Raw genomic sequence first — 18,771 nt, 5'->3', positions numbered from 1 at the left:
CTGTTCTGCAAAGGACATAGTTCTTAGCTCAGCGTTCCACACCAGATACATACTCTGTTGTATTTCTTTGGTCTTTAGTGATTAAGAGTGCAGGCTGTGGTGTCAGTCTCAGGCTCACCACAGGGCACAACATGATGATGGTGTCCCAGGAGTCGTACGCTACGGTTTTCAGACAGAATGAATTGTGAATCCTGCCTCTACCGGTAACTCACTTTGTGACCTTAGGCAGATTACTTAACTTCTGTGTGCCTCAATTCATTCATCTATAAAATCAGAATAAAAATGATTCCTACCTCATTAAATTATTATAATGATAAAGAGATAGATAGTACATGCAAGGAGAGCATAGAATAGTGTCTGGTATTCTGAACACTTAATAAATATTAACAATTAAAATTCTCACCATAAAATGGTAGGTATAGCTTGTGATTTTTTTCTTAAGTTTGTTTTTTTTTTTTTAATGTTTATTTTTGAGAGAGAGAGCGTGAGCGGGGGAGGGATACAGAGAGAGGGAGACCCAGAATGTGAAGCAGGCTGCAGGCTGCAGGCTGCAGGCTCCAGGCTATCATCACAGAATCCGATGTGGGGCTCCAGCTTCTGAACTACGACATCACGACCTGAGCCAAAGTCGGTCATGACACCGACTGAGCCACCCAAGCACCCCAGCTTGTGTTGTTTTTTTTTTTTTTTGAAGTAACGTAGTATGATCAAGTGGAGTTTGTCCCAGGAGTGCAAAGATGGTTCACCTACAGAAAATCTATTAATGTATTTTTTGACATTTTAAGTGAGAAAAATCATGATTATCTCAATTGATGCAGAAAAGGTATTAGATAAGGTTCATGCTTTTTATGTATTACCGTGATAAAAGCTTTTTTTACAAAAACCTATAGATAATTTCAGAAGAATTTCTTTTTTAAGTGTATGATTGAGGCAGAATGAGCTATATTCTCATTCTGATGAAAGTGCATGCACACAGTAAAAACCTCTAACTTTTAGACAGGACTCATAATTCTCAGTGAAGCTGCTTAGGCTCTTGGAGGTCTTCACAGGGCAAAAGCTCTACCTCACTGTACTTATTTTGATTACCTGATGTAGAAGTTAGATGAACCACATTTAAACTTGGGAGGGATGCTAACATTTCGATACAAGTTTTTGAGTTTGAATTACAAAAAGAAAAGCCTAGCTTTTTTTCAGGTAATTCCCATTTAAGGAGCTACTCAAAGTTAGATGGAGCTAACCATTCTTTACTAACAATAATCACTGCTAACAATACTTACATATAACTTTATACACACACAGACACACACGCACACACACGTCATTGCCCGAACCACTTCTTGTACATTAGTTCATTAAATCCTCACAGCACTGTAATGTACCATATTCATCGTTCCTTTTTATAAATAGGAGACGGAGAGTTACAGAGGTCAAGCAATGTGCTTAAGGTCATAAGCCAGGTGTCAAAAGTAGGTTTCTCTAATTCTAAAACCTGTTCTTAGCCAGTATACGCTGCCTGGCACATATACCTTCACAGCAGACTTTAAATTTTATTTGTTTATGCAAATGATATATGAGTACATGTAAAATACAAATTTTACGGAGAATTCGTCATCCCTAGCTACCCCTACACTATCCCAGTTACCCCTGGATTAATTTGAGGACATCTTCCCAGACATATTTTTCTATGCTTTTATTTACACATATTTGTACAAACAGCAATATTTACTGTTGTTTGTTGGGACTTTTTTTTTTTAATTTTTTTTTTCAATGTTTATTTATTTTTGGGACAGAGAGAGACAGAGCATGAACGGGGGAGGGGCAGAGAGAGAGGGAGACACAGAATCGGAAACAGGCTCCAGGCTCTGAGCTGTCAGCCCAGAGCCTGACGCGGGGCTCGAACCCACAGACCGTGAGATTGTGACCTGGCTGAAGTCGGACGCTTAGCCGACTGCGCCACCCAGGCGCCCCTGTTGGGACTTTTTTAAAAATATAACCATTCCTATATAAAAGGAGAATCAAATCGGCTGTTTTCTTAGAGTCACAGATTACTGTCTCAAATTAATTTACTTGTGTGGTTGATTAATATACCTATCTCCATACAGCATATCAATCACTCTTTTCAGTGAAACTCCGTTACAACTGGCTTAAGGGGAAAAGGAAACTTACTGACTCCTGCAACTTTTTATATGAAGTTGTTGAGCTACAACTGACTTCAGGCCTTGCTGATTCAAGTAGTCAAGTGATGTTCCAAGCCAGGAATCTGACCCTTCTCTGTTTTGTTTTCCCCTGTGTGTTTATAAAAATGGAACCAGCAGTCCAGGTGTATATTCTACTAACATATCAATCCTTCAGGAAAGAGCTTTCCCGGTTAGATCTAGAAAAAAATATTTGGAAGGTCACTGATTCACTTATGAATATGTTTGATTATAAGCAATAGAAAATCTTGCTTACAGGGGCGCCTGGGTGGCTCGGTCGGTTAAGCGTCCGACTTCGGCTCAGGTCATGATCTCACGGTCCGTGAGTTCGAGCCCCGCGTCGGGCTCTGTGCTGACAGCTCAGAGCCTGGAGCCTGTTTCAGATTCTGTGTCTCCCTCTCTCTCTGCCCCTCCCCTGTTCATGCTCTGTCTCTCTCTGTCTCAAAAATAAATAAACTTTAAAAAAAAAAATTTTTTTTTAAAGAAAAAAGAAAAAAAAAGAAAATCTTGCTTACAGTGGTTTAAAGAAATAGGGGTTCATTTTTTTCCTCCTATCAAGAGGTCCAAAGGTAAGCAGTCTGGAGCTGGTCTGGCAGCTCGCTTATGTCATCAAGGACCTAGTTTTTTTCTTTCTTGCTGCTCTTCCATCTTTAGAACATCAATTTCACACCCTCTTGCTTATCTTGGTCACAAAATGGCTGTAGCTTGTCCAGAAATCCTATTCACATTGAAAACAAGAAAATGGAGGAAAGAGGGAACGCTAGTAGTATGTGTCCCCTTTATCAGGAAAGAAAATTTTCCCAGAAGCCTGCCTAGTGAATTTCTGCTTACATGTCATTGTCTGGAACTATGTAATATGTAACTTCCCAGATGCCAGACAAGCTAAAAAAAAAAAAAAAATTGAGTATTTTCCATCTCCTCTAATAAAGGTAGGTAAAGGAGAAGAGGGCTGGGGGGGTATGGTTGGATTAGCCAGTCTGTTGCCTGTCCCATCCCTATTTTAGAACATGTATCTATCCCAGAGCCTGTCGTGGCGTTCAGGCGAATATATCATTTGAATGACCAGACCTGGGTCAGGTGCCCATCCTTCGAGTTGAGAGATTGAAGTCAAGCTCAGCCATTTGATTCACGAGTGAAAAGGGAGTGGTTCCCCAAAGGTCAAGGAATGCTGTTTTGTCTGCTGGGCAGACAAAAACACTGTTCAGTATTTTTTAGTTAATGTTTTCTCCTCTACAGCTCAAAATCTTGGATGAATGCAGTCTTAGCTGCCATGGCCCAAGTATTTTTTAAAGTTGATACTTAAGGCACTGACCTACTGGTAGGCTTGAAAAGTCTGTTATCAGTCTTTAGTCCTTCTGTTCATCTCTTACAAGGTTTAGAATTTCCTTTTTGCTCAGATTGTTCCCATAATTGTGTCAGTAATATATGTAATATTTTCACAAAAGTGAAAACAGCCCTGTCTGCTGACAGGTACCCATATCTTACATTTAATAGATCATGTTAGAAGTTCATTCAATTCAAACTTCTTTTTCAAGTCGGGATTTCTTTTCTATAAGCCCAGAGTGCTTACTGTATAGTGCACTGCCCGTTGTACACACTTAATTAACGTTGCTGACTGATGGTCACAGCTTCTTTGCTGCCAGCTAAAAACTTGCAGGACAGGACTCACACAGCTGAGCCAGCCTAGCCAACTCTATCGTGGGGATCAGCACTCTGCACTCGGCTTATGATGACTGCGACATACATCATTTAGGGCCCCTTACCCAGGTCCAGAAGCTCATTCTTTTACAACGCTTCTTGTCCCCGTGATTCAGCACTGGCACCCACTCACTCCTACATTGCTAAGTGGCTTATAAACTTGCAGAACAAACAGAAAATGGACTGGTATGTTTTAAAGGGGAAAGAGTAATGTGTGTGAATGCTGGGGGAATTAGCAAAACCTTTTTCCCAAATGAAACATTTAGGGCGTATTTCTAAGCATTCTGTTTTTTCTTTTATTCAGATAGGTTCTGTTGCACTTGATGAGAAATATAAACTTCTTGTCTAGTTCTGTTACCCTTGGCCCAGCTGGTTGCAACCACAATGGCCGGTGAATTAGAGGGGAAGAAAATGGAATTAGACATTCAGTATGTCCAGTATTGCATCTTTCCTGCGGAGCCAGTGCTAGGAACTAAATTATCAGTGGTTGTCTTTGTGGAGAGGTGTTGGCATAACTGAACTGACTTCTTTATCTCTGTACCCCTTCTTAACATGCATTTGAACACAGAAAAGGAGGAGACATATTAATATGACTGTTCCAGGCTGAAGTGAAATTTAGCTTTATTTTTAGTGTATTTGTTGGGTGTAATTCTGTAAAGAAAAACGAGATGGGGGAAGGTGTAAATTTTCAGGTCGCCTTCACATCCACTCATTTGATTTTCACAAGCTCCTCATCTTGTATCCAGTTGTTCTCAAGTCTTAACAAATTTTGCCTTGTAATTTGTTCTCCGTTCAGTGGCCTCTAGAACTGTTTGTTCATATGTTTTTCTTGCCCGTCTGAGACCTGATGCTTATCTCTGTTGCCCCAGCACTTAGCCCAGGGCCTGGCATTCGGTGGGTGGTAGATGATTAGCAATGCTTTGGGTTGCTAGGCTGGTCTGTGCTCGTCCAGTTTAATAGATGAGAAAGCCAAGGTTCTAGTGACTTACCTGACTCCTAGTGAAGGCAGAATTAGAACCCACCTGTTCTACTACTCATTCCCGTATTTCATTCCCTAAGCTGGAACATACCTCCAGCTCAAAAATAGGATGAGGGCTGGATTCTCTAGGAGGGCTGCCTGGCTGGCTCCGGCAGTGGGGCATGCAGCTCTTGATCTCGGGGTTGTAGGTTCGAGCCCCACTCTGCGTGTAGAGATTACTTAAAAACAAAATCTTAAAAATTAAAAAAAAAAGTGGCAAGGAGAGAATTTCTTATGGTGAGATATTATGGTCAGTGAGAATTGGCTGGAATTCGGCTGCCAACCTGCATAAGCCACTGAAAAATACCAGCTATTTGCAGTCAAAGAATCAGAATCTTTCAAAAATATCGAATTATTTACTTTTACACAATGAAAATTCCTAGGGAAATATGTAAATTAAGTTGTAAATTAAACACACTCTCCACACTCCACCCCTTATCTTGACTAATACAACTGATTTCAGGGCTACCACAGACTTACATGTTTTTAACGAGAAATACTTCTCTATCTGCAAACATGTAAATGCAACAAAGAATAATAAGCTGATCTACAAATATTTGAGTGCCAGTGATAAATGGGTTCTACTCACATAATGCTTTTTATCTGTTGTAATCCTATCGGGTTTCATACAACTTTAGAGCTAAAGTCAGCTTCACATCATTTGTCCAACCTCATTCTGCGCTTAAGGATCCTGGGATTCAGACATGTTGATTTATCTAATTAGTTAGTAAATTAGAACCCTCATCTTATCTTCTCTCTGTTAGTCCTTGATCCTGCAGAAAACTTCTGTGAGGTGAATAATTATCTCCTGATGATTCTAAGATGTCTTGCTGCTGTTCTTACTGGATTTTCCTACGTGGCTTTGTTGGAAGTAGGCAGACATGTAAGACCTAGTTTACATGCTTAACTTTGCATGTGTCTAAGGTTTTACCTATTTGTTGTCTCCCACTTCTAGGCATGTTTAGTCTTCCCTACTTTGCAGAGTATTTACAGTAAGGCTAGCAGGAGCACCATATGCACAGAGTTAGCTTTCAGTTTTCGTAGGCTCCTTTGTGTTCTGACCTACAATGGGTAATCATGCAATGTAAAATATGCTACTAGAAGTCGGTGACAGTTGTTTCTGAAGCCTGCTTAGCGAGGGGAATACCCATTCCCTTTGAATGTAGACTTGTATGCACACATCTTTTGAGCTTGGTACTGACCTCTTAATAAGTTGGCTGTATTCCATATCTACGCATACAGAGACTCACATATTTCAACTCTTTATTTTTTTTTTTTACAGCCATCTCTTCCTGTACTTTATACCCTGTCTAGCCAGGCTACACATGAAGCTGTTCATCTCCTTTGCAGGATGTTGGTCTTTGATCCAGTAAGTAGTGTTTATATTTATATATTTTTTAATGAATTAAAAATGTTCTAAGAAAAACATCCTGACTGTAAATGGATGAGCAATGTAAAGAACGACTTTTCAAAGAGAAACTTCAATCCCCGGTCTCATGTGTATCATCACGCTCACTCATCACAGAGAAGTTGGATTATTAATACATAAACATCTGGGTGAAGAGAGGGACCTGTTATCATCCTAATTTTCTCAGTATTTTAAAAAGGAGTTTGACATCAAGGTAAATCAGGAGAGAATAATTTTAACATGATTTGAAAAACTCTGCCCAGAAGGAACTGCTTATGCTTACTCTTTTGGTTGTTGAGATGGTGGCTTTATCAAATGCCATTTCCAGACTCGACTCTTCGGAGACAAAGTTCAGGTCTTCATTTATTTATTTACCCAAAGAATATTTATTATTCATGTCTGTGCCAAAAACTATTGCCAAAGAATACTCAAAAATGAAAGCATTTAATTTTTTTTTTTTTTTAACGTTTATTCATTTCTGAGACAGAGAGAGACAGAGCATGAACAGGGGAGGGGCAGAGAGAGAGGGAGACACAGAATCTGAAACGGGCTCCAGGCTCCGAGCCATCAGCCCAGAGCCCGACGCGGGGCTCGAACTCACGGACCGCGAGATCGTGACCTGGCTGAAGTCGGACGCTTAACCGACTGCGCCACCCAGGCGCCCCTAAAAATGAAAGCATTTAGAAAAGAACATCTTACTTGCCAAGAGTACAAGAAAGTCACTGAATACAGTGACACCGAATACAGTATTTAAAAGAGGGAAGGAAACACGAAACTGCCATTTATTAAGTTTACATTGGCCTGTTCATAATGGCTAGACAGCTACTTCTCAGCATACAGAGTGAATTTTTTGTTCATTTGGTGTTTATTTTTTGGTTTCCATTTGTTAACTTTGGCATGTGAGGTGCTTCACGTTAAGGGAAGAAAGACAAAGTGATGCTTCTCGTTCCCACACTCCCTCCCTGTGGACAAGTTCCCACCATGAAGGACACTTTGAACCACGTAACTTGCTCAGTGAGGTAGTGATTCAGTGTCATTAGTTTGATTTTTTTGTTTTATTTGGCAAGTTTATCTACGTAGCTAAACTATGTATGCAACAGGTGTTGTTGATTAATCCATAAAGACCTTTTACGTATTTTTTTATATATCTTTTGTGGTTAACAAAACTAGAACCACATGAACTTCAGGCTTCAGAGGTCATTTCTGTCTGCCTCTGAGGTATTTTATAAAGGCCCTGAGCTTAAATTTTACTTTCATGTGTCAAATAAGTTACTCTCTTTATTCTATTTAGAACAGGAACCGAGAACCGTGTAATTCACCAGTACCAGGTTTTACTTACAGTACTTATAGCTGTAAGGTGTCCTCTTTCTCAGAGATCCCATGTTTATTAATGATCCTGACCTGCCAGGAGCTCATAATCTTTACAACCCTAAGGCTAGAATTTCCCAAGCCGTCAAGTGGACACCCAGCATGTTTTCCTGGGAGGCCTTTTAGATAGTTCTACATGTGAATTGTAGTCCTTTTTCCTTAAGAGTTGGGTTGTCACACCTAATTAAAATAAAACTTTTGGTGTGGTCATAAGTTACACATTAGATTTATCTGTAAGAAGGAGGTAAGATGTATCGGGTTAAAAAGAGGATAGATTCTTAATGGACCTGTGTAAATAAGTACATGGTCATTTAAAAAGAAAGAATTCCAGGGGCACCAGCGTGGTTCAGTCAGTTAAGTGTCCAACTCTTGATCTTGGCTCAGGTCATGATCTCAGTTTGAGAGATCAAGCCCTGCATCAGTCTCTGCACTGAGAGCACAGTGATTCTCTCTCTCCCTCCCTCCCTCCCTCTCAAAATAAATAAACTTGGAAAAAAAGAATTCCATTAAGTCACTCTGCATAATATTTACCCACTTTTATCATTGCCTGATAGAACAAGGCCAACCAATATATGTTGTTACGTTTTTACAGAATTATTTTTAAATTGGCCTGATGCTTTATTAGTTTATGACAGATATTAAGAATTCTTCTGTTTCCAGTTCTGAGGGTTCAGTTGGAAATAGATACCATTTTTAAAGAGTGTTTTGTTCTGATTTTAGCCTGTTAAGTTGAGGGTTAGCAATACAGTAAGAAGAAATGATGCTTTAGGGGCACCTGGGTGGCTCAGTCGTTTGAGCATCTGACTTCAGCTCAGGTCACGATCCCGTGGTTCGTGGGTTCGAGCCCTGCACCGGACTCTGTGTTGACAGCTCGGAACCTGGAGCCTGCTTCAGATTCTGTGTCTCCCTCTCTCTCTGACCCTCCCCCAGTCACACTCCTTAAAAAAAAAAAAGAAATGAGGTTTTTAAAAAATATCCATTAAAAATAGAACATTAACCATAGTTAAATCAGTTTATTTAGTCCAGTTAGTCTGAGATAATTAATTAATTACTTTGTTGATCTTCAGTTAAGCTGTCTTTTGCTTAACTGGACTGAAACATTCCTGGAAATCCTGGCTCAGTTACCTGGTTTAGTCTGTGGTGATGATATCAGCTATGTCCATGAGTTTATATCCTGAATTCAGTAGTCAGGAGTACCTGATAACAGTCCTTTACTGAGGTTCTTGTGATGTTTCTCATGGAAAACTTAATTCTTCAGCTTGTAGTACAAGCCTTTACGCAAATATAAGGAGAAAGCGGAAACCACTAGTGAATGAGGTTAAAGGCCTCTGGTTCTTTTATTATTATAGTATCGGGGCGCCTGGGTGGTGCAGTCGGTTAAGCGTCCGACTTCAGCCAGGTCACGATCTCGCGGTCCGTGAGTTCGAGCCCCGCGTCAGGCTCTGGGCTGATGGCTCAGAGCCTGGAGCCTGTTTCCGATTCTGTGCCTCCCCCTCTCTCTGCCCCTCCCCCGTTCATGCTCTGTCTCTCTCTGTCCCAAAAATAAATAAACGTTAAAAAAAATTTTTTTGGGGGGCGCCTGGGTGGCGCAGTCGGTTAAGCGTCCGACTTCAGCCAGGTCACGATCTCGCGGTCTGTGAGTTTGAGCCCGGCGTCAGGCTCTGGGCTGATGGCTCAGAGCCTGGAGCTTGTTTCCGATTCTGTGTCTCCCTCTCTCTCTGCCCCTCCCCCATTCATGCTCTGTCTCTCTCTGTCCCAAAAAATAAATAAACGTTGAAAAAAAAATTTTTTTTTTAAAAATTTTTTTTATTATAGTATCAACAATACTGGAAAGGATGGGGTGTAATAATCAGTTTATAAAGATGTGATTAACTATTAACTCAAATAGTGAAGGCATTAAACAAACCTCCAGAGACCTTAATTTATCTAAATGCAATAAATAGTTATAAACAATGTTCTTTTTAACTTTTTAGTGTTTGTTTATTTTTGAGAGAGAGACACAGAAAGTGAGTAGGGGATGGGCAGGGAGAGAGAGAAACAGCATCCAAAGCAGGTTCCAGGCTCTGAACTGTCAGCACGGAGCCCAACATGGGGCTCAAAACCACGAATTGTGAGACCATGGCCTGAGCTGAAGTCAGACGCTCAACCGACTGTGCTGCCCAGGCGGCCCTACAAACAGTATTTTTAAAGCACAACAATAATTGTTAGGAATTTAGACAAAATTAGTCACTTTTTTCTCTTGACAAACACACATCTATTTTCTTGCAAACATCTCCTATCATCAAATATTCTTTTATACACTTTAAAAAAATACGTATGTACTTCAACCTAAAGGTATTTGCACATCTTTTTTAACTATCCATTGCTTGTTCCTCTATAATGTATTAATGAAGAGCCTTTGTATATTAAAATTATGTTGTCTAGGTATCCAAGGACTGGTTATTAACTCAATTAATTATTACTAAGGTCTTAATGTTAACTAAGAGTCAGATTAAAATTTAATGACACATTAAGTCCTTATGATTTGTAGCATTCTAAAAACCAATTTCTTTTTTTTATTTTTTATTATTTAAAAAAAAATTTTTTTAACGTTTATTCATTTTTGAGAGACAGAGAGAGACAGAGCATGAGCGGGGAAGGGGCAGAGAGAGGGAGATAAACATTTTACCTGTTATCATTCATCTAATGTAGTTGAATACATAGTTTTGCTATTCTGTAATCTCAGACAAAGTGATATTAGTTTATCAGTAGAAAAAAATCAAATTCAAAATGATTAGGCTTTTTGTGAGAAAACAAACCCAAAACTTGTAGACTATTGTGGTAGCATTATTTGTACATGGCAGTAAAATCAGGAAGAAAACAGATTTTTAAAAATGTTACAACTATTAACTCAGACTGATTTGTGCAGAGTCAGCTTGAATAGGAATATCACATAATTTATCTTCCACAATTACACACCAAATATTAAAACTTTTAAGTTATTTAAGAGAAATATTTTGCTTCTTACTGTATAACCTAGTAACTTAAAAAGTATTCTTTTAATTCATAGTTAAAGCTTTATTTAATCTTTGAGTTACAACTCTAGCAAGAAAACATTTCAAAGAGCTAACATATTTAATACATAAAGAAGAATAACGTTTTAGAAATCTTTCCATTTCTTTGTATAGGTTTTTAATATGTTGATATTGTTTCTGAAACCCAGCTGGAATAGGAGTTTGCCCCATTTGCTTTTTAAGAGATCTCCTAACATGATACATTAATTCCCCTCAGAAGTATACAAAGTACATCAATATGTTCACTTAGAAATATTTTATGTTTGTAAAATGGAAAATCTTACTGGGGTGCCTGGGTGGTTCAATCAGTCAGATGCTTAAAGTCAGTTAAGCATCCGACTTCGGCTCAGGTCATGATCTCCCTGTTCACGACGAGTTCAAGCCCCACGTCGGGCTCTGTACTCAGCCTGGAGCCTGTTTCAGATTCTGTGTCTCCCTCTCTCTCTCTCTGCCTTTCCCCCACTCATTCTCTCTCTCTCTCTCTCTCTCTCCCTCCCTCCCTCCCTCCCTCTCCCTCTCCCTCTCCCTTTCCCTCTCCCTCTCCCTTTCCCTCTCCCTCTCCCTCTCCCTCTCCCTCTCCCTCTCCCTCTCCCTCTCCCTCTCCAAAAATAAATAAAACATTAAAAAATGTTTTAATATAAAAAAAAAAGAAAAGTCTTATCATCTCTTCAAAACTAAAAGAGGCAGCTTTGATAAAGCAACAAATTTAGGGTAGCAACAAGCATCCACATCTATTATAAATGTTGGTCAGTTAAACAACATATGTATGGTATCTAATTAAGAATATACAGGACATGATTAAGTACCATTAGGTCCTTCCAAAGAACATATTGAAAATCTGAGTCATTTTGTGATCTCTTTCTCCATTGAGTAGGGCAGTTTTTCTTTTCAGTGTTCATACCCTTTACATAATGAGTCTCCTTTCTTTAGCCGTGTTTCAGAAGTTCTAAAGAGACATTAATTTGTTTAGAAAAACAAAAGTTGATCATTGCATGCTAGGAATTTGATTTACTTTTTGTTCAAAGACTTCTCTTAGGTAAGACACTTTAGAGGATGCCATGTTGGTGCACACAGAACATACAAACATAGAGCACACTATCAGTAGTTGGGATGACACCAAAATCTTTTCAACCCTGCATTCTGAAGTTTTAGGAAATAGAATCCACAGACTAAAAAAAAATACAGGAGAACCAGATTCCAGCTGCTGGTGGCAGCTGACAGGGACCCAGTTTCTGACATCTGCCACCTGACAGAAATGACTTAATGGTCAGATGATAAAATTAAAACCCAGATTCAATCACTGTTGCCACCAATGTGTTCACAATTGGCCATGCACAATCAGAAAAAGAAATAGATGTAGGGGCGCCTGGGTGGCTCAGTCGGTTGAGCATCTGACTTCAGCTCAGGTCATGATCGCACGCTTCGTGGGTTCAAGCCCCACATCGGGCTCTGTGCTGACGGCCTGGAGCCTGGAGCCCGCTTCGGATTCCGTGTCTCCCTCTCTCTCTGCTTCTCCCCCACTCTGTCTGTCTCCCCAAAATAAATAAACATTAGGAAGGAAGGAAGGAAGGAAGGAAGGAAGGAAGGAAGGAAGGAAGGAGAAAAGGAAAGGAAATAGACTTGCCCAAGAACCAGCTATAGTGTGCAAAAGCCAGGGAGCTCAATCCGCACATGAGACCAGGCAGAGACACTGAGGACTCCAAGAGGCCCAGTCCTGGGCAAAGTGAACTCTCAGCAAGCTTGTGTCTTTTGGTTCTGACAATAGACCTTTATCCCAGTGGAACCTCCAGGAATAAGTGGACCCATTTAGAAAAAAAGAAAAAGCTTACTTGCTAAGATGTACCAGCAAGTCAGGCTTCAGAAGGGCTGGATCACCAAATACAACATAAGACAAGTAGTGAAAGGAATAAAACTAAGGTTGTCAGGTTTACATTTGTCTGTTCGTGGTGGGTAAACAGCTTTCTTTTGTGATTCTCATATCCTGAAAAGTCATGGCATGCCTTTTAACGTCAGCATAGCAAAAAATCAGTGATAAAAGTGTTTTTAGGAAATCCAGGTTTATGGGAAATACTTAACGTTTTGTTATTTGGGGGACCAGAACCAGCAAGGGAATGATCCAGTTATTCTTGGTTCATTTGAGTGCAAAATGTCTTTCTTCATTTTTAATTGTGTTGTGTGAAGTGCTTGATTATATTGGAAGCAGGACACACTGTCCATTTTTGTTCTACTCTGTACTGAGTCCATCCTTAAATACTTGAAAATGTACTTGCGTGTCTACTAAGCAGAAAGGAGGAGAGATTTTTTTTTTTAATAGAGAAACAAATCTATGGTTTGTATAAACCTGAAACTACTATGTTAAGTATTCTGGTCTGAGGTGCTAGAAAACCACAGGCCACTGATATACAGACAGAGCCGGCCGTCAAAACGTGGCATTCGGACCGTTATCTGCTGCCTCACGCCAGCAGCTTCCACATAGGCTTTGGCCCTCAGTTGGTATTCTGAGAGGATAAAAGTTTCAAGCAGCTTTGTAAAATTGCCGCCATGATCACATCTCTACCGAATGCTGAAACGTATTTAGAAATGTAACTGTTATTTAAAATGTAAACTTACCCCTCCAAAGCATTGCCTGTTTAAATGTCATGGTATTTGCCATGTTTGGCCATGCATATATCCATTTCAAGGTGGGAACTCTTCAGGATCTTAGCAGAGTCACTTCTAAGTGCTTTATGGTGGTGTGTGGTGGTCGGTTGTCCTAAGTGACCTACTCCCTCTAACACTACACTACCCGCCTCTAAATTCAGTCACCCCTTTTTACGCAAGATGTGCCGTAAATTAAGAATGGGCTGTGAAAAGCAGTTACTGTGTCTTACGAAAGATCCTGTGTGGACAGTCATGTTTATCTGTAGCGTTGATGTGCTGGTCTCTAAATTTGATTTCAGTCCAAAAGAATATCCGCTAAGGATGCCTTAGCCCACCCCTACTTAGATGAAGGGCGACTACGATATCACACGTGTATGTGTAAATGTTGCTTTTCCACCTCTACTGGAAGAGTTTATACCAGTGACTTTGAGCCCGTCACCAATCCCAAATTTGATGACACTTTTGAGAAGAACCTCAGTTCTGTTCGACAGGTTAAAGGTGAGTATCTTTCTTGGCCCTCGGCCAGGTAAGGTAATAACGTTTTTCATTATGTAGCCATGAAAAGCTGAGTCTGGATGGCGACCAAAGTTCCTCCATGTGTTTATTTTACAACCTCGCGTATAGCTGCTTGGCCAGGGCGTATATGCTAAGAAGGCTCTGTGTGGTGTGAAAACACCGATTTAATAGTACGAGTGGAAGGTCAGGCAGAGGAGCTTCCCAAGATGACTTACCTAGTGAGTGTGACTCAAAGTAGTTAACATGGATTCACTCAGTGTGGTTTCATTGACTGAAACATACTGGACTTTTTCATAAAACATGCAGACTTTGAAAAGGATAAACATCTACTGAGGGAATCATTTGTTGAATGATCACAAGAGAGGGGAATTTGATAGTCTATTCCTAAAGTTCCCTGACACGATCTCTTATTGGGGTGGTCCACGCTGGAGGTTAATGACATCCAAAATTCTGAATGATTTTAGACATTTTAGGACATTCTAGAAAGGAGTGGTCCGCAAAGTAAACAGCCCAAAACTATGTACCTAAACACCAATTGAGGGGTTTTTTAAGTGATTTTCAAAAAGGCAATAATTACCAGCAATTGAGAAGATTCACTCATAATGCCAACCCAAGTGGCATCACTCTCAAATTTACAGACCATTTTACTCCTCCCACTGATGGGGTTTCCAACCCATATAATGCCACTTGGCAGAGAAGGGGGTTGCCCGTGTTTAGCAGCCACTGTCATTTTGGTTTCGGGACAGTTCCATTGGATTCTGCCCGATACGTGATATGTGTGTTTGATCTAATGAAACCAGTAGGATATGCTGTTCAGATGCTGGCCAGTTAGCTGAGAGTCCACTGCTCCCAGGCCTGCAGGTCGGCATGGATTGTACGATGTTTGCTTTCTCCACAGAAATTATTCACCAGTTCATTTTGGAACAGCAGAAAGGAAACAGAGTGCCTCTCTGCATCAACCCGCAGTCTGCTGCTTTTAAGAGCTTTATTAGGTAACTATGTGTATGGAATTCTTACTTTCTTGTTATTAAAAGGGTGCCATTGTGATTTGGTTGTTCAGCCTATTTCTGTTTTTATTTAGATTGGATAATAGAGATAAAAAGAAGGTTTTCTTTTCCGAGGTTTGGCTTTAGTCAAAAGCAAATTTAAAAACGACAGCATTCATTTTTACACGGACACCAATTCACAGTGGTTGCATTGGGTGGCGCTTTAGCAGTTTTGTTCCCAGATGACCACTGTACTGCCTGATCACGCGCACGGGTAGCTAGGGATCCTCCTGCAGTGGCAGTGTGGTGGCCGCTGCCCTCGAGTTAGACGTGGTCATCTTGGCTCCTGCCACCGTCCCCACCACCTTAATAATAACTGGAAGCAAGATTACTTTATAGGTATAGTGCCGGTGTGTCCTGTGTAGAGTTTTGTTTAAAGAACTTTATAGCCACTTCAGAATCCAACAAGCCTCGTTCTCTTTGTCTGTCTGTGTGTCCTTTCCTTCTCCATCTCTTTTCCCCTCACTCCTTGCATCAGTTAAGGTCCAGTCAGGAGAAAGAAACCACACCCAGTAATGGGAACAGGGAAGATTTAATAGCGAGAAGCATTACCTAGGAAAAGGTGCATAAGAAGATCCTGGAGTTGCCCAAAGTAGCAGATGCAAAAAGCAGGTACTCCCTCTAGACTGAGGGAAGAGTGAACAAGGAAGAAATTAAGAATTTAGAGGAGGCCCCTCCACCCAAGGCTAATAAGATTTGGACTTCTTTGGAGAGGATATGGCTGCCATAGGAACACACACAGCGTGAGGGTGGTGAGAAAACTTTGCAAAAGGAGTGGGCAGAACTAGTCCATCAGAGAGGCCTGTTGGGTTGAGGAGAAACTTGCCAGAAAGTTTGGGTAGAACAAAACTGAGCCTTCCATGTCAAAAAAAAAACAAAAAAGAAAAAAAACCCCACCAGAACCAGGAAGGAGAGCCCCTGATGCTGTGGCCTTGCAGCGCCCTCCCAGCACAAGCCAGGCGTCAAAGGGTAAGGTGAGCAGGGTCTGGCTCCGGTGTCACAAAGCAGGGCAGAGAAGGACAGATTTGGATCTGAGAAGCCACACTCTTCTCCTTTCTACCCCACCTGCCTTTCTGCCCCTCCTTCCTCCCACTTCCCTGTGCTTTCTTTTAACTGGCCTTGACACGGTGTTGAACTTGATTGAATTTGTTGAATCAAAGTCAAGAATTTTCATTTAAAATTTTTTAAATCAGGGTGACTTTCATTCTTCCATGTATTTGTCTATGGAGAGAAAGAATTAGGCTGCTTTTTACTTTTCTCTGCGGTTTAAAATTACTTTGTTTTATTATTTCCCCCTAAGAGTCAGTGACCCAGCCAATCACGTGTTTCAGTACCTTTCAGGTGCCAGTTGCTCATTATCCCGGGCCCCAGGAAGCACAGTGCTTACACACACCCACAAGTTTATAATCCAGTTAGCCAAATTAGACAGATATGTCAAATAACTGAAAAAACCCATCTGTGGATAACAAATGCTAAGTGATTATCCATTCCTACTGAATTAATACTTGATAAAAGAGTGCTTAAAGCCTCATTCAAAATAGATCCCCACTTAATGTCACTGTATTTTGAGAGGCTACTTTTCAGTAGATAATTCTGCATCCTTTAAGGTTATTTTCCTGGTTGATTATAGACATTATTATTTACAGTACCTACCACTTGCTTCATATTATGAACTAGGCGCAGTGAAACCACTTTGCATACATTATCTCATGCATTTGTCACAGTAGCCAGTGAGGCGGGTAGCCTCCTCCCTTCCAGACGAGGAAAGGTGAGAGGGTTTGCTCGGCGGCCCACGAGTCAGTGACCTATCGTTTTCAGGCCCATCACAGTTGCCTCACTTAGAGATGCAGATTCTTGAATGAACAGTGAGAAGTTAAACAAACAAAAATCCAGAAATGGACTTTACGATTTTTTTAAAGGCAGGGAGGGAAACACGCAGCACTGACTCACCCTCTTGCCCTTTGTGGTGTCACAGCTGGTTTCACCGTGTCTCCATTTTCTTCCAGTTCCACTGTTGCCCAGCCGTCCGAGATGCCCCCATCTCCTCTGGTGTGGGAGTGACGGTGGAAGATAATGTACTACTGAAGATGTAATGTAGCTTTCCACTGGAGTCTGGGATTTGCAATTCTGGAGGTTAATCATGCTTGTACTGTAATTTTACTAATGAAGTTTTAAATTAACAACCACTACTTGTATGATATGAATAATATTTAGAAATGTTACTAGACTTTTAATCTTGTAAAGTGGTTGTGCTTTTAGAAGAAAAATATTTTACCCAGAGTTGCACATGTTTTATGAATTTAGTGCAGCTGTTATGGCTCACCTCAGAACAAAAGAGAATTGAACCAAATTTGGGATTTTGGGGTTTTGTGTTTTTGTTTTGTTTTGTTTTTCTTTTTTTAAATGAAGTGAGATTGTTCACACACACACACACACACACACACACACACACACACAGGACAGTCGTCCATTTTGATATTTGAGCCATTCCTGAAAATTTGGGGTTTTCTAAAATGAAAGAATCTAGAAACCTTGCCTGCGACCAATCATGGAGCCACATGAGCTGATCGTGGCTGCACCTGGGGGAGGGGTGGGGGGTGGGGCATGCCACCTAATGATCAAGCCCTATAATTAGCTTCTCATTAGAGCCGTGACGGTGATGTGTGCTGTCTAAAATCCAATGTTGTGGGTAGAGAGAATGAGTTTGTGACTAGGAGAGACTAAACTTCTGTTTTCCTTACCCAGTATAAATATATATATATATATTTAATCTATTTTTATTAGAAGTTTTTCTGCTCTTTCTTACATAAAAGAACCCCCAAGCATGCATCTTTCATGTGTGTAAATAATTCATTTCTGGGCTAATTTCAAAAGAATCCCAACATTGCTGTATAGAGAGAGAACTAGCTTGCACATTTTAGGTCTGTGAAATTTTGTGAGACTTTTCCTGCACTGGACAGTTAAAAAAAAATAAATAAATAAAGACAAAAACAAATTTTTAAAAATTTTAAAGCCACAAAAAAAGGCACATAGGGAATTATGTCAAATGTGTTTGTGTCCTTAGGCAAAGCTGTGGGAGTCTTGAAATGTCACAGTAGTAAATAACTTATTACTTTTTGACAAATTCTTTTTTCTGTTGGAACACTGAATTCTTCTGTGCATATGTATATATGAATACAAATTGAAGGCCTCTACCTCCTGGAGTTATACAACTTGGCTTGTTTACCTCCACATGCTGATGATGACTATTTTTTTTTTTTTAAGTTCAATGTGGAGACTTGAAACTTGAATGTCCCTTCCAACTTTTATATTAAAAATAAAAAGACAAGAAAATTGAAGATCGTTTTTCACCTGTACAAGGAATACTAATGGATCGTCTTAAAATTGGTCTAGGAAAAAACCTTGGTGTGTGTTATGGACAATTAACTGTTAAAGTTATTGTAAGTTATCTGTATTTAGCAGAGTATTTTCATCTTGAGTGATCTGAGCTGAATTTGAAGACTATTAATAAGTTATGTTTGGAAGTTTTAACTTCAATGAAGTAATTATTTGCTGTGAAAGAAACAAACATTGAATTACTAAACAAAGATGGTGCAATATCTTTGTTTTTTTTTTATGAGGCTCCTGAGAATCAACCCAACTGAAGCATTTCAATTCACTTGAATGAGAAACGTGTTTAGTATCAAAAGAGCCCAAGAAGACACTGGTGTGAAAGGTACAATCTCAGAGGTTGGTCAATTACCGTGGCACACTTACTGGTCACTTTGTACAATGTAGATTTGAAGTACAGTGGTGAAAACATTAAATGTGACATTTGAAAAAGATGTGT

General features: G+C 40.1%; 1 protein-coding gene across 1 annotated transcript in view; it reads left to right on the top strand.

The window, feature by feature from the left end:
• NLK (nemo like kinase) overlaps positions 1-18,764 on the top strand; it is a 165,407-nt gene extending 146,643 nt beyond the window's left edge. Inside the window, exons 8-11 of the mRNA XM_003996503.6 lie at positions 6,194-6,280; positions 13,680-13,878; positions 14,795-14,888; positions 16,949-18,764. Coding sequence (XP_003996552.1) covers positions 6,194-6,280; positions 13,680-13,878; positions 14,795-14,888; positions 16,949-17,003 — 435 coding nt within the window. The 3' untranslated portion in view covers positions 17,004-18,764. The remainder of the gene's footprint in view (positions 1-6,193; positions 6,281-13,679; positions 13,879-14,794; positions 14,889-16,948) is intronic.
• Positions 18,765-18,771: the final 7 nt, after the last annotated feature.

The sequence above is a fragment of the Felis catus genome, chromosome E1, assembly GCF_018350175.1.
Source record: "Felis catus isolate Fca126 chromosome E1, F.catus_Fca126_mat1.0, whole genome shotgun sequence".
Lineage (NCBI taxonomy): Eukaryota > Metazoa > Chordata > Mammalia > Carnivora > Felidae > Felis > Felis catus.
This window is presented reverse-complemented; position numbering and strand designations above follow the sequence as displayed.